General features: G+C 37.5%; 1 protein-coding gene across 1 annotated transcript; it reads right to left on the reverse strand.

Annotated features, from left to right (window-relative positions):
- Positions 1-2225: 2225 nt before the first annotated feature.
- On the reverse strand, positions 2226-3341 carry LOC127526930 (trace amine-associated receptor 13c-like). Its single transcript, XM_051924168.1, has one exon. The coding sequence runs from the start codon at positions 3295-3297 to the stop codon at positions 2263-2265; it is 1035 nt and encodes a 344-aa protein (XP_051780128.1). The 5' UTR covers positions 3298-3341; the 3' UTR covers positions 2226-2262.
- Between the last annotated feature and the right edge of the window lie 10249 nt (positions 3342-13590).

Consider the following 13590-nt stretch of genomic DNA (forward strand, 5'->3'; position numbering starts at 1 on the left):
CAGAGTAAACCAGCAGGAGAAGTAAAAAATATTGTTTAAAAAAGCAAAATATTTACACTGCAGTCTTCTGTTGAAAGTCAAAAATGGTAGATGGTAGATCTTCTGACCAAAAAATATGGACATTCTGATTATTCCAAAAGATGCCTTGCTAGAGGTATTTTTCTGTAAGTTATATAAAATTTACTTTTAAAGGAAGCTGCTCAGACACCAGTGTATGGAGTGCATAAACAGTCATTTCACTACAGTATATAACATGACCTGCACACAGTCAAAAGAAAGTTCCTATGCAATTTGTGGATTTCCAAATGTGATTGTTGTTGTTGACGACATTGCTTGTTGTAAATAATATCCTTCCATGAAAGTGCAAATCATCATTAAGAGAAAGCTTATTATAAGAAACATTGTGGCCCAGTTGCCAGAAGCCACAGAAAATACAGCAATTTGAGCAAACTTCAATTACAGGTGCAGCCAGAGGGACCTCAAGTTTGAACCCCTACCCACCTGAAATATATTTTATGACAGCTCCAACTGATTTACCACAAACAGAATTATAATTTGCATACTTTCTCATCCTCAACTGAAATTAATTTCTGGTTATGCCCCTGACGGAAATGCTAAGTTCCAGTGAAGGAAGTAGAGTTTCATGGTGTAGGGCATTTGAAACACATTTGGCATGTCCTTTCTTTCTATCTGTGCTTTTCATGCCTGTGAATCACCCATCATCCTTGCAAGGAAAGAGAGATAAAGTTTGTACCCAAAGAATACAAGACATGCCACTATAATTTGTATTGGTTTGTTAAAAGGTTGCTTCATCATTCATACAGTTCCCAATGCTGCCATCTCTTTGCTATCACTTTAGTGCCTTTCCTACTCATTGCTGAGAGATCCTGGGAAATTTCTACTTCTGTCATTAGTACAGAAATCACACATTCACCAAACAATAACCTTTTGCAACATCTCTGTTCTCCCATACTGGAATTTATTTATACAATTTTAACAGTGTATGCAAGTGTCAACAATTTTATCATAGTAATGTTTTAAATTTGCATTTTTTGATGCTCTTCAGTTTTGCTTATGGAGATTGGGCTTTAATTTTTTTGTACGTATCATGCATGCTTCATTTATTGCAATATTTTGTACATTGATATTTAATTTGCCCTCATTACTTCATTATTTAATTTGTATTGCTTCATATTAGGTCACACACTAAAGTGAACTAAAGCTGTTTAAGCTATCACAAAATGTGTTCTCTAGACAGACTATTCCAATTTATAATAGCGAAAAGCTAAAATGATCCTGGCAGTATTAGGAGCAAGGAAAGAATCCATCAAAGATGGATACTACTTCATCACAGGAGAACATTTAGGATATTGATGCATAATTAAATATATGAGTATGCATTTTTACAACCACAAATGTCTTAAGATGACACCTTCCTTTTTTCAAATTATGTCATTTTAACTAAATATGCTGATTTATTGAACATTTGTACTTTTATGAAACTCACTCACCAACAATTATCAAAATTCTTTATCGGATATTGCCACACACGTGCGCTTGGGAGGCAGGCTAAGGAACTAACTGAGGGCGGAAAACAAGAGTAGGTTTTTTCGAAGTGCACTAACCTTTCCTCTCCTCCTACAGATCTCCTGAAGAGAAACAAACATAAAGTACTTCCTGCTTCCCTTACATGACTGCGCCCCCTACCGAGGTCACGTCCGGCTTCAGTTATTGGACCCCACCTCTTCCTCCCTGGCTTTTATAAAAGCCCAACTCCTTCTTTGTTTACTTGTCCTTGTTTTGGACACGGAACCAGACATTGCTCTGGGGCCATTTTTGAAAGCTTTGAGCTATTTTGATTTTTGTATGTGTTTAATTGCATTAAATGAGTAACAATTATCAATAGTATTTTAACCCCTGTACTTTAAACATACATTAACTAACAAGACTCCTTGAGAAAACCCATTTATACAATGTTAGTAAGAGAGCAGTAGGACTGAGATTCAGCCCATAAGTACATGTCTGTATCCCCTGCTTGATTTGTGACTGCATTTCTTGGTATGCTCTTTCATTTATATGTGAAGTTATGTGTTTTACTCATATCTTCTCCATTCCAACTAATACATGGAATAATATGGTAGTTCTATTTGAATATGCCTTCTTATAAATATTTTCTAAATTTTGCATGCACATGCTTCAGTCAATTGCTTACACATCTATTTAACTCTCACTAGGGATAAGAAATATGAAAATAACATGCACCTAATTGTTTACAGAAAATAAATTAATTAATGATGATTCAAGATTGCATATTTTTAATGTCATTATGAGCTTTACTGATTTCTTAAACCAGGGATAAAACAAAGCATATATAATTGGATTCATGCCAGAGTTGAAATAAATGAGCCATACCAAAACATTAAAGAAGACATTAGGTACAGGCAAAGTAGTGTAAGTATAAATAATTTTGCATGTATAGAAAGGCACCCAGCAAATAAAGTAAACTGATATTACAATCCCCAGTGTTTTTGCTGCTTTTCGTTCTGAATTTTTTGGTCTTTTGTTTTGATGTAATTCTTTAGTACAAATTTGTTGATTGACAGAATTAATTATTTTCAAATGTCTCCTTGCAACTAAGAAGATTTTGGAATACAGACTTGCCATCACAGCACAAGGAATAAAAAACATAATGATAAACTCCATTAACACCCAAGATTCAGCATAGAATCCTTGACAATCTCCTACACAAACACTGACACTATCAAAAGAAATGTAATATCTCTTAAAAAAGAAAACTGCCCATGTGTATACCATAGCAAATATCCAATTAGTCATAATGAATAACTGTACAATAGGAACTGTAATTTTAGCAGAGTAAAGTAAAGGATCACATATAGCAACGTAGCGATCAATGGCTATAAATATTAAATTACTGACAGAAACTGATGTCAGTGTGTAATCGACTAAAGCATTGAAAAAGCAGAATCTGTCTCCAAAATACCAGCAGTTTTCAATGATTTTTGATATATTAAAAGGCATCAAAAAAATGCCAATCAAAAAATCTGCTGCTGCAAGTGAAAGCACAAGGAGGTTGCTCGGTGTGTGAAGCTGCTTAAAATGAGAGACAGAAATGACCACCAGTAAGTTCCCCACCACGGTTAGCATCACAGAAAGTGCTGACAAAATGTACAACATTCCATACACAGCTGACAATCTTATTTCTCGGAGGCAGGATCGATTGTCATGTGGATAGCAATACTGTACAAGCTGTTGAGACTTCAAATAACTGCCATCCATTAATGTTCAATTTGTAAGCGTCTTCAAGTAAAAACAAACCAGAACATATTCCTTTAGAACACTGACAAACAACTGATATTTATAGAAGCAGCAAGACTAGTTTTGTGTCTCTAGAGCTCTCCTGGAGTATGAATGTATTGCTGATGTAAATTCTTTATGTTGTTGCATAAGATAATAATAGCCAATCATGAGCTGTCAGTACTCCTAGAGATGCTGGTTGTTATTTCAGTCAGCTCCCAATATGGCAATCTGGTGGCTTTAACCACATTCTGTGTTTAAATAAAACATATTTGTTTTTAGATTGTTAAGCCTTAAGGCTGCTGGTTTAGTCTTAGTGTGTGCCCTAAGTCATCCTGACAATTATCCAACTGTAGAAATATAAAAAAGTTGTTATAAACATAAAATTCAGATTCACATTTTGCTGACAGTGAGTGGTAGCTAGATACAAACATTACCTGTGCTATATCACAAATCCAGGTGTGTTTGAGTATTTGAGTTCCGTTTGTTGTCTGTGTGGAGTTCTCCCTGTATGGAGATTTTTGTACTGGTTACTCTGGTTTTCTAACTTATCCCTAATGACACACAGGTTAAGCAATTCAAAACTGTTGCAGTGTGAGTGTGTGAATGCGAGTGAGACCTGAGACATACCCTGACCTTGGATGAATCCTGCCTTGTGTACAATGCTGTTATGATGGGTCATATACCACTGTGACTCTAAGTTGGAGCAAGAATGCTTCAGGATGTTACTTAATGACTTCCTAAAATATATATTTAACACAATTTTGGTGATAGTCATTTTAATGAAAAGACTGGGGAGACATCTGGATATTAAAAAGTGTAACAGGCTTAAGCAGAATGTAGCATTCTGAAAATTTTTTTTTGTTCTTTTAAATTAAAAGTTTTACTTCTATTATCATTGCTGTTATTAGTCCAGAATCAGACTGCATCACAAAGCACCGTAGTCAATGAAGACCTGAGGTATCTCTGCCTTTCTGTGTCTGATTCTCCATCTACTTTCACCTCCTGTTTATAATCTGCATCCTGAGTCTGCATTCTTACTACAGTCTATAAATTAAAATGTCTATTAATGTAGTGCAGATTGAAATAGGGTAGATATCACCTCCGGGATTAAAAGATTTGTATCTTATAAATTGTATATATTTGTAGGGTTAGATAGACAGTGTCACAGATGGCTGGGGTTCTGACCCGGCCGGGATGCCTAGAAGGACCGGAAGGTGACTGTTATGTCTTCTGGGTCATGAGGGGGCAACCGCCCTGGAGCAGGAGAGGACCACGGTAGAGGAGGAGAGACTTTCCAACTCATGGGGACCCATGGCCACCGCCAGGGAGCGCCTTGAGCCTCCTAGAACCCGGGAGACATTTATTTCCGCCACACTCGGCAAGATGGCAGAGGAATCTGCCAGAGACGCCCGGAGTGCTTCCGGTGCAAAGGGCAGCACTTCTGCCACACCAGGAAGTGATGCCGGAAGGACGTCATCAGCCACGTGGAGCACATCCGGGCGGGAATAAAAGGGGCCGCCTTCCTACAGTCAGGGAGTTAGAGTTGGGAGCGGGCGCAGGACGAAGCTCCCAGGAGGAGAGGAAAGGCGGCCAAGGACATTGAGAGAAGTCTGTGCAAGGGGTGATTAGTGCTGAGTGCACTGTGTTTATTTGTGCTTAATAAACGTGTGCTTTTATAAAGATGTGGTTTCCGACTGGTGGTGTCTGGGCAAGTCTCACAATAGATAGATAGATAGATAGATAGATAGATAGATAGATAGATAGATAGATAGATAGATAGATAGATAGATAGATAGATAGATAGATAGATAGATAGATACCAAGAACTTTATTTGTCCCACTGGGAAATTAGCCTTTTTACAGAAGTTCATTAAATAAATAAATTTACACACAGACACACACATACATACATATACTATGGTCTGAACACACACCAGAATGACCAGAATGAAGAAAAATTGTAAAGAAAGGAAGCTTCTGACTTGGCTGTCACGGTCCTAGCGAGACATTATGCAGGCATATTGCAGTTGGTATAAAGGAGCCCCAGTAGCGTTTGTTGACACACTTCTGCTGAATAATTTGTGGACTGAAAGTCCTCAGTATTAGTGTGTCAGAGAGAAATTGTGCAGCATTGTTCATAATGGCACTTAGGTTTGTTTCAATTTCTTCATTCGCTACTACAACCATCAGTCCAGAGTGAATCTCATAACTGAACCTGCCCTTTTAATTAGATTGTTGATTCGATGAGCATCTCTTGAAGTGATGTTGCCAGCCGGGAGCACCACAGCATTGAAAATTGCACTGGCCATCACAGAGTTATAGAAGATGTGAAAGATGTCATTTCCCACATTAAAGGAAGGTAGTCTCCTAAGGAGAAAGAGCCTGGTCTGGTCTTTCATACATAGTACCTCTGTGTTATGAGACCAGTCCAAACTGTCATTGATGTGGACCCCCTAGTGCTTGTAGGAGTGGATCACCACTACATCCCATCCCTGAATAGTGACTAGACATAGACACGTTATGAGCTTCACATGTTTTCCAACAGTGTTGACATTTAAGTGCCATCTAGAAAAGTTTTTGCAAGTAAAAATTTTAAATAAATAAAAAAAAAAAAACATAGTGAACATCCATCCATCCATCCATCCATCCATTATCCAACCCGCTATATCCTAACTACAGGGTCACAGGGGTCTGCTGAAGCCAATCCCAGCCAACACAGGGCGCAAGGCAGGAAACAAACCCTGGGCAGGGCACTAGCCCACCTCAGATGGTGAACATTTTAATGACATATACAAAGCATTTTTGATGCAGATAAAAACAAAATACAATATATAGTTTTGCCTTTAATTTAATTTTGTGCAGTGTCCTATAGAAATCATCCCTTATAAAAGATTTTATGCAGCTGTTTTCAATTTTGCATTCATGTTAGCTTCAGGCAGTTGAAGGAGAAGAAGTAGGCAATAAATTCAGTCATCTTTGGGCATTTGAGTCAACAGCAAATTGCGTTTTCATATAAGGAAGTAGGCAAAATTATTTTCCACATATTTTACTAGATATTATTTGGTAGTTTTCTTTATTGACAACAGAGGAACCTAAAATTGCACAAATAATAAAACTAAAACTTCTAAAATGTGCTGTATGTCACATGAATAAATTATTAAACTTAACACTCTGTCGGCTGGTTCCTTCACTTCCTTTCACTGGTGAAAAGAGGCTCTCAATGGCTTTTTCAAAATGAGTGACCCTTGCAAATGTGTATGAGAGTTGGTCTCTTGTCTCACTGCCTCAGGATGTGGTGGGAAGCTTTCCCACAATTATATCTATACTGTTCTCATCATGCTGTCAGTTGGAAAACTGCAGTTTTACTACATGCCATTTTCTTAAAATGCTGAAATATTCTTCAAAAGAGTTAAAGACAGAATACAGAAGTGAATATTATAGCAAATATTATTGACAGAGTAAGCCAGCAGGAGAAGTAAAAAATATTGTTTAAAAAAGCAAAATATTTACACTGCAGTCTTCTGTTGAAAGTCAAAAATGGTAGATGGTAGATCTTCTGACCAAAAAATATGGAAGTTCTGATTATTCCAAAAGATGCCTTGCTAGAGGTATTTTTCTGTAAGTTACATAAAATTTACTTTTAAAGGAAGCTGCTCAGACACCAGTGTATGGAGTGCATAAACAGTCATTTCACTACAGTATATAACATGACCTGCACACAGTCAAAAGAAAGTTCCTATGCAATTTGTGGATTTCCAAATGTGATCGTTGTTGTTGACGACATTGCTTGTTGTAAATAATATCCTTCCATGAAAGTGCAAATCATCATTAAGAGAAAGCTTATTATAAGAAACATTGTGGCCCAGTTGCCAGAAGCCACAGAAAATACAGCAATTTGAGCAAACTTCAATTACAGGTGCAGCCAGAGGGACCTCAAGTTTGAACCCCTACCCACCTGAAATATATTTTATGACAGCTCCAACTGATTTACCACAAACAGAATTATAATTTGCATACTTTCTCATCCTCAACTGAAATTAATTTCTGGTTATGCCCCTGACGGAAATGCTAAGTTCCAGTGAAGGAAGTAGAGTTTCATGGTGTAGGGCATTTGAGACACATTTGGCATGTCCTTTCTTTCTATCTGTGCTTTTCATGCCTGTGAATCACCCATCATCCTAAGGAAAGAGAGATAAAGTTTGAACCCAAAGAATACAAGACATGCCACTATAATTTGTATTGGTTTGTTAAAAGGTTGCTTCATCATTCATACAGTTCCCAATGCTGCCATCTCTTTGCTATCACTTTAGTGCCATTCCTACTCATTGCTGAGAGATCCTGGGAAATTTCTACTTCTGTCATTAGTACAGAAATCACACATTCACCAAACAATAACCTTTTGCAACATCTCTGTTCTCCCATACTGGAATTTATTTATACAATTTTAACAGTGTATGCAAGTGTCAACAATTTTATCATAGTAATGTTTTAAATTTGCATTTTTTGATGCTCTTCAGTTTTGCTTATGGAGATTGGGCTTTAATTTTTTTGTACGTATCATGCATGCTTCATTTATTGCAATATTTTGTACATTGATATTTAATTTGCCCTCATTACTTCATTATTTAATTTGTATTGCTTCATATTAGGTCACACACTAAAGTGAACTAAAGCTGTTTAAGCTATCACAAAATGTGTTCTCTAGACAGACTATTCCAATTTATAATAGCGAAAAGCTAAAATGATCCTGGCAGTATTAGGAGCAAGGAAAGAATCCATCAAAGATGGATACTACTTCATCACAGGAGAACATTTAGGATATTGATGCATAATTAAATATATGAGTATGCATTTTTACAACCACAAATGTCTTAAGATGACACCTTCCTTTTTTTCAAATTATGTCATTTTAACTAAGCATGCTGATTTATTGAACATTTGTACTTTTATGAAACTCACTCACCAACAATTATCAAAATTCTTTATCGGATATTGCCACACACGTGCGCTTGGGAGGCAGGCTAAGGAACTAACTGAGGGCGGAAAACAAGAGTAGGTTTTTTCGAAGTGCACTAACCTTTCCTCTCCTCCTACAGATCTCCTGAAGAGAAACAAACATAAAGTACTTCCTGCTTCCCTTACATGACTGCGCCCCCTACCAAGGTCACGTCCGGCTTCAGTTATTGGACCCCACCTCTTCCTCCCTGGCTTTTATAAAAGCCCAACTCCTTCTTTGTTTACTTGTCCTTGTTTTGGACACGGAACCAGACATTGCTCTGGGGCCATTTTTGAATGCTTTGAGTTATTTTGATTTGCACGCTGTACAATATAGGGGGCAATTCACCAAACCTTTTTCTGCCTTTGTTGTGCTTTATTACAGATATATAAATTTAACTTACACAATAATAGTTAATTTTCTCTTCATAATGTATTATTTTCTTTTTCCTATTACTCACTATAAATAAGCTCTTGTCACATTCTTGTTGATGGTGTATTTGTCATTTTACCAACTCAAACACAATAAGATTAATAAGCAGGATTTAGTGGCTATCTGTAAACAAGCTGACTAAAGAAGATTCATGAGCCAAGATCTGTTATTACGAGTTTCAATGATTTTTGAAACCAGGGATAAAATAGGGCATAAATGATTGGATTCGTACAAGAATTAAAGTAATCTAGCCAAATCAAAATGTTTTAACTATTGGTGGAGTAGCTAATTTAAGGTATGAATCAATCAAGCAACAGGTATAGTAAGGCACCAAACAAAGTAAAAAGTCTCCCATTACAATGCCTAATGTTTTTGCAGATTTTCTTTCAGATGTTTTTGATATATTTTTCTTCCTACTCTTGGCAGTCCTGAATCATGCACTAATAATTTTTGCATGCTTTCTTGCAACAATAAAAGATACAAAATGATCATCATTAAACACGGCAAGACAAATGTTACTGTTAAATCAGATATGGTGAAACCAAGAATGGTAGACACTCTCTTTTTATCAGGGGTGACTGAATGCTGTTCAGTTACTAAGTAGCCTGTCTGCAAACGTGCCAAACTACCAGAACTAAAGCTCTTGCCTAAAATAGACAGATGACATGAATCAGTGTATAGAGAGCAAAGGCTTAATGTTTATTTGTAGACTTTTTTTTCATTTTATTAAAAGTTACCTTACATAACTATATTTTATCTGCTAGGTCCAATTGAGAGTCTTAGTAGATTGTAACCAATCCCAGAAGCATTTGGATCAAGGCAGGAAATACAGTATAATCCACCATGAGGCACAATCATGAATATATCCACATAGGGACAATTTGGAAGTGCCAATCAACCTAATGTGCAAAACTTTGGGGATATAAGAGAAAACCTACTATGTCATGCAGAGTTGTGCAAACATCTTACAGACAATTTTGTGGGATTTGAACTTAAAACAGCAGGTCTATGAGTTGCTGCACCCACCACACGACAAAACCGCTCGGGATCCTGGTTGGCAAACCCCCAGGCAGACACACGGTTGGTCCAGTCCCACACTCTGGAGATGACCATCTATCTGCTGCATCCAGGTATTATGTGGGCATCCCCTTGGCCTGGTCCAGCTGCTCGGGTCCTCAACAATGAGGATCCTATGAGCCACATCACCTTTGGGGAATTGCGCCACATAGCTGTAGAGCCGCCCTCACAATGCAGGTAATGTGCCTCATTTGGGACTCCTCGAGCAACCGCTCATTCAATACAAGGTCAATCCAGCGGTACCCAAGGCTTCTCAGAAGTGACACAGTACTGAAGGAGTCCAATCTTTGTCTCAGGTCACTGGATAGCGTCCATGTCTCGCTACCATATAGAAAGACAGGAAGCACCAGGACTCTAAAGACTTGGACCTTCGTCCTTTTGCATAGATTTCGGGTACATCACACACCCCTTTCCAGTGACCTAATGACCCCCCATGCTCTCCCCAACCGTCTACCGACTTCATAGGAAGAGTCACCAGAGACATGAATGTCGCTGCCAAGGTAAGTAAACCACAGAGTAGCTCGATCAACTGAGTTGAACGCTTTATGAAAATCGACAAAGGCTGCAAAAAAACTCTGCCAATATTCACGTTTGCATTCCATGACAACCCTCAGTGCCAGGATGCAGTTGATTTTACACTTCTTAGGCGTAAAACCAGACTGCTCCGGTCGCTGGTAGGTGACCAAATGATCACGAATCCTATTGAGAATGACCCTAGCAAGGACCTTACCTGGCATTGAGAGCAGTGTTATCCCCCTGTAGTTGTTGAAATCCAGGCAATTACTCTTCCCTTACCAAATAAGAATGACAAGTCAGTTGGGATGATGCCCATTCCCAAATGGAAGCAAAGATTGCTTGCAATGCCAGGTGAACAGTCTTACCACCAGCCTGGAGAAGTTCACTATGGATACTACAAATCCCTTCAGTTTTCCCTACCTTCAGCTGGTTCACCACCTGTGCAATCTCAGTGAGACTGGGTGGTTCACACCTAATTGGAAGATCAGCATCAAAAATCATGGACCTAGAGATATCCAATGCCCTAGCTGGAGGATCAGTTTTAAACAGCTGCTCAAAGTAGCCAGCCCAGCAGGCCACAACTGCAGTGTCTACTGCAAGGACCATTCATTCCATCAGCCACCCTAACTGCAACTCTCCAGGGAACATATTCGCATGTGTATAATGCTTTGATTCCTCTGTAAGCAGGATGTGGGCCACTAGACCATAGATGGTGTGTCAATTGCTCACAGATTCCTCTAACAAACGCCTTCTTATCTGCCCTGACAGCCCTCACAGCCATCCTTCTGTAAAGCAACTACAAAAATCCTCAAATCAAAGGAAAAGCCAGCATAATGAGGGGGTCTGAAATAAACCAAAGGAGATCTACTTCCAAGATAAACAACAAGGGGGCAATAGGCAGTAATAACCCCTGTCTTGCCCCCAAATGAGATTTAGACCAGTTCCAGAACACACAAGCCTTAGAAAAAGTTCCCTGCTGTTAGATGTTATTAATGAAACATAACCACCAGAAATGCCAATGTAAAAATTCTAAAGTTTTTGAAATACCAGGGTGATCGATGAATAAGGAGAAGAATAGAATAGAATAAAAAAAAGCTTTACTTCAGGAAGTTCAGGTGGCTGTGGAGAAACTGAACAAGCAGCACTTAAGAAAACTCTTATGGAAAAAAGTTATGGATTTCAGTCATGACAGCCTGCAATAATTTGCCCCCTGGAATAATAGGTTTTGTTTCAGTCAACACTGTATCAGGCTCAAAAGTCTAATACAGATCACAAAACTGAAGCAGTATAACAATACTTACAAATTTGCCTTCCTTGCATTCATTCTTTTAGCCAGTTTTAAATAGATGAAGTTTTTGTAATCCGGATAGATAATAAATTCATGATCAGCCCCCTCCCACCAGTGGCGCCATTCCTCCAATGCAAGTTTAATCACCAACATTTTACAATCCCCAACATTATCATTGTGCTCAGCCATGGATAACTTCCTGAAGAAATAGGCATACAGATGAAGTTTGCCCAAGTCGGAGCAAGAGGAACAGACTTTCTGCTGCAGGTTTGACAGGGTGAGTGGCAGTAAGAAAGCCATTCTTTAAAGGACAAAATAGGGCCTTGAAATACTGGCTGTAGACTACTAAAGACTGGAAAATCTTTACCCTTTACAGTAGAAATTTGCACTTGCTTTTTTCGACCACTGTTAAGCTGTGCTTGAAGCTGTTGTGCTATGAGGCGCCTATTACGCAAGCTGGTGACCCTCAGAAACTTGTCATCTGATTGGGTTGTGACTTTGAGTCTTCCAGATCTTTTCCTATCAGACTTTCTTCCAGTTTTCAGTTACCTTTGAATTATGTATGAAACCGTATTCACTGACACTTTGATTTTTTTTTGTAATTTCTCTAAATGAAAAGCTTACAATTCTAATAATGCTCTATCTGATTTAATTTGTTAATTGTCATTTTCTTACCATTATCAGTGAACTATTATGCAAATCGTATTTCAGAGAATGTAGTATCACAGTTTGTTCCAACTCTGCTTTAAGACAGAAAGGGCTTTTAAGTAATCCACAGAAGTTGGTAAACCTTTGCAAATTGTTTGCTTCAACTTGCAAGACTTAATTTACTTTAATTGCTGCAGAACATCTGTAGGTTGTAATCTGTTAGCTGTTTCCTGAAGAATGCCCATTTGTAACATTCTGATATTTCCTTTTTTCAGTTCTTGCTAACCTAAACTTTAAATTTAAACCTCTGGAAGTTTACTGCTTACCTTTTCACCACTTTGCATTTCAACTGATTAAATCTGAAGCAAAACTAGTACTGTATATGCTTTGGTATTTTTCCACTTATGTAAAAGTCTTCTAAACTTTAAACATTTAAAATATTGCAGATCACATTTTGTGAACAACCTGCATACACTGTAAATGTAAAATGCAAATAAATACAGGCAATGAAATTAATGAAATATATGTAAACAAGTTCTCTAGGTCTATGTTACTTTATTTTAAAATGTTTATTAAACTTTAAAATAGCTTTTTAAACACATTGTAACAAGAAGATAGGAAATAACACATTGACTTCCCAATTCACTATGCTTCAAACAATCAAATTTTTATGATATGCACTTCCTAGTATGCCATTTCTATTGCCTATTCTAAATGTGATTCTTTGCTTTTGTAATTGTGTAATGGGAATGTGCAAAAATAAATGGGAATGTTATTAATAATATAAGAAATTGAGATAAATGATCCAGCAGTATTTTAAAAGCTACTGCATATACATACTCTAATGCTTTTCTGGAAAGAGGTTGATCAAAGATGAGGCAGGATTGCATATCTTAAGAGACACTATGAGTCTGACAGACTTCTGAAACCAGGGATAGAACAAAACATAAATGACTGGATTTAGACCAGAGTTAAAAAACACTAAACATATGGATATGTGAAACATCACATAAGTTGTGGAACTGTTTTTTTATGAGTCAATAATTATGAACAAATAATATGGCATTCAGCAGAGAAGAAAAACTGCTACCACAATTCCCAGTGTTTTGGTAGATTTTCTTTCATAACATTTTTAGATATATCACTTTGATGTTTGCCTGTATTTCTGGTTTGTGTCACTGAATTTATTATTCTCACATGTCTCTTGGCAACTATAACAACTTTTGTATAAAGAGTTGCCAGCACAGAACAAGGCAAAATAAATGAGACCAGTAGATCTATAAAACCCCAGGTTACATTATACCCTAGTTCACAC

Source organism: Erpetoichthys calabaricus, chromosome 3 (genome assembly GCF_900747795.2).
Source record: "Erpetoichthys calabaricus chromosome 3, fErpCal1.3, whole genome shotgun sequence".
Taxonomy (NCBI): domain Eukaryota; kingdom Metazoa; phylum Chordata; class Cladistia; order Polypteriformes; family Polypteridae; genus Erpetoichthys; species Erpetoichthys calabaricus.

Bases quoted from the DNA above. Each gene is read 5' to 3' on its own strand.
- LOC127526930 (XM_051924168.1), bottom strand. From the start codon at position 3,297: ATGGATGGCAGTTATTTGAAGTCTCAACAGCTTGTACAGTATTGCTAT.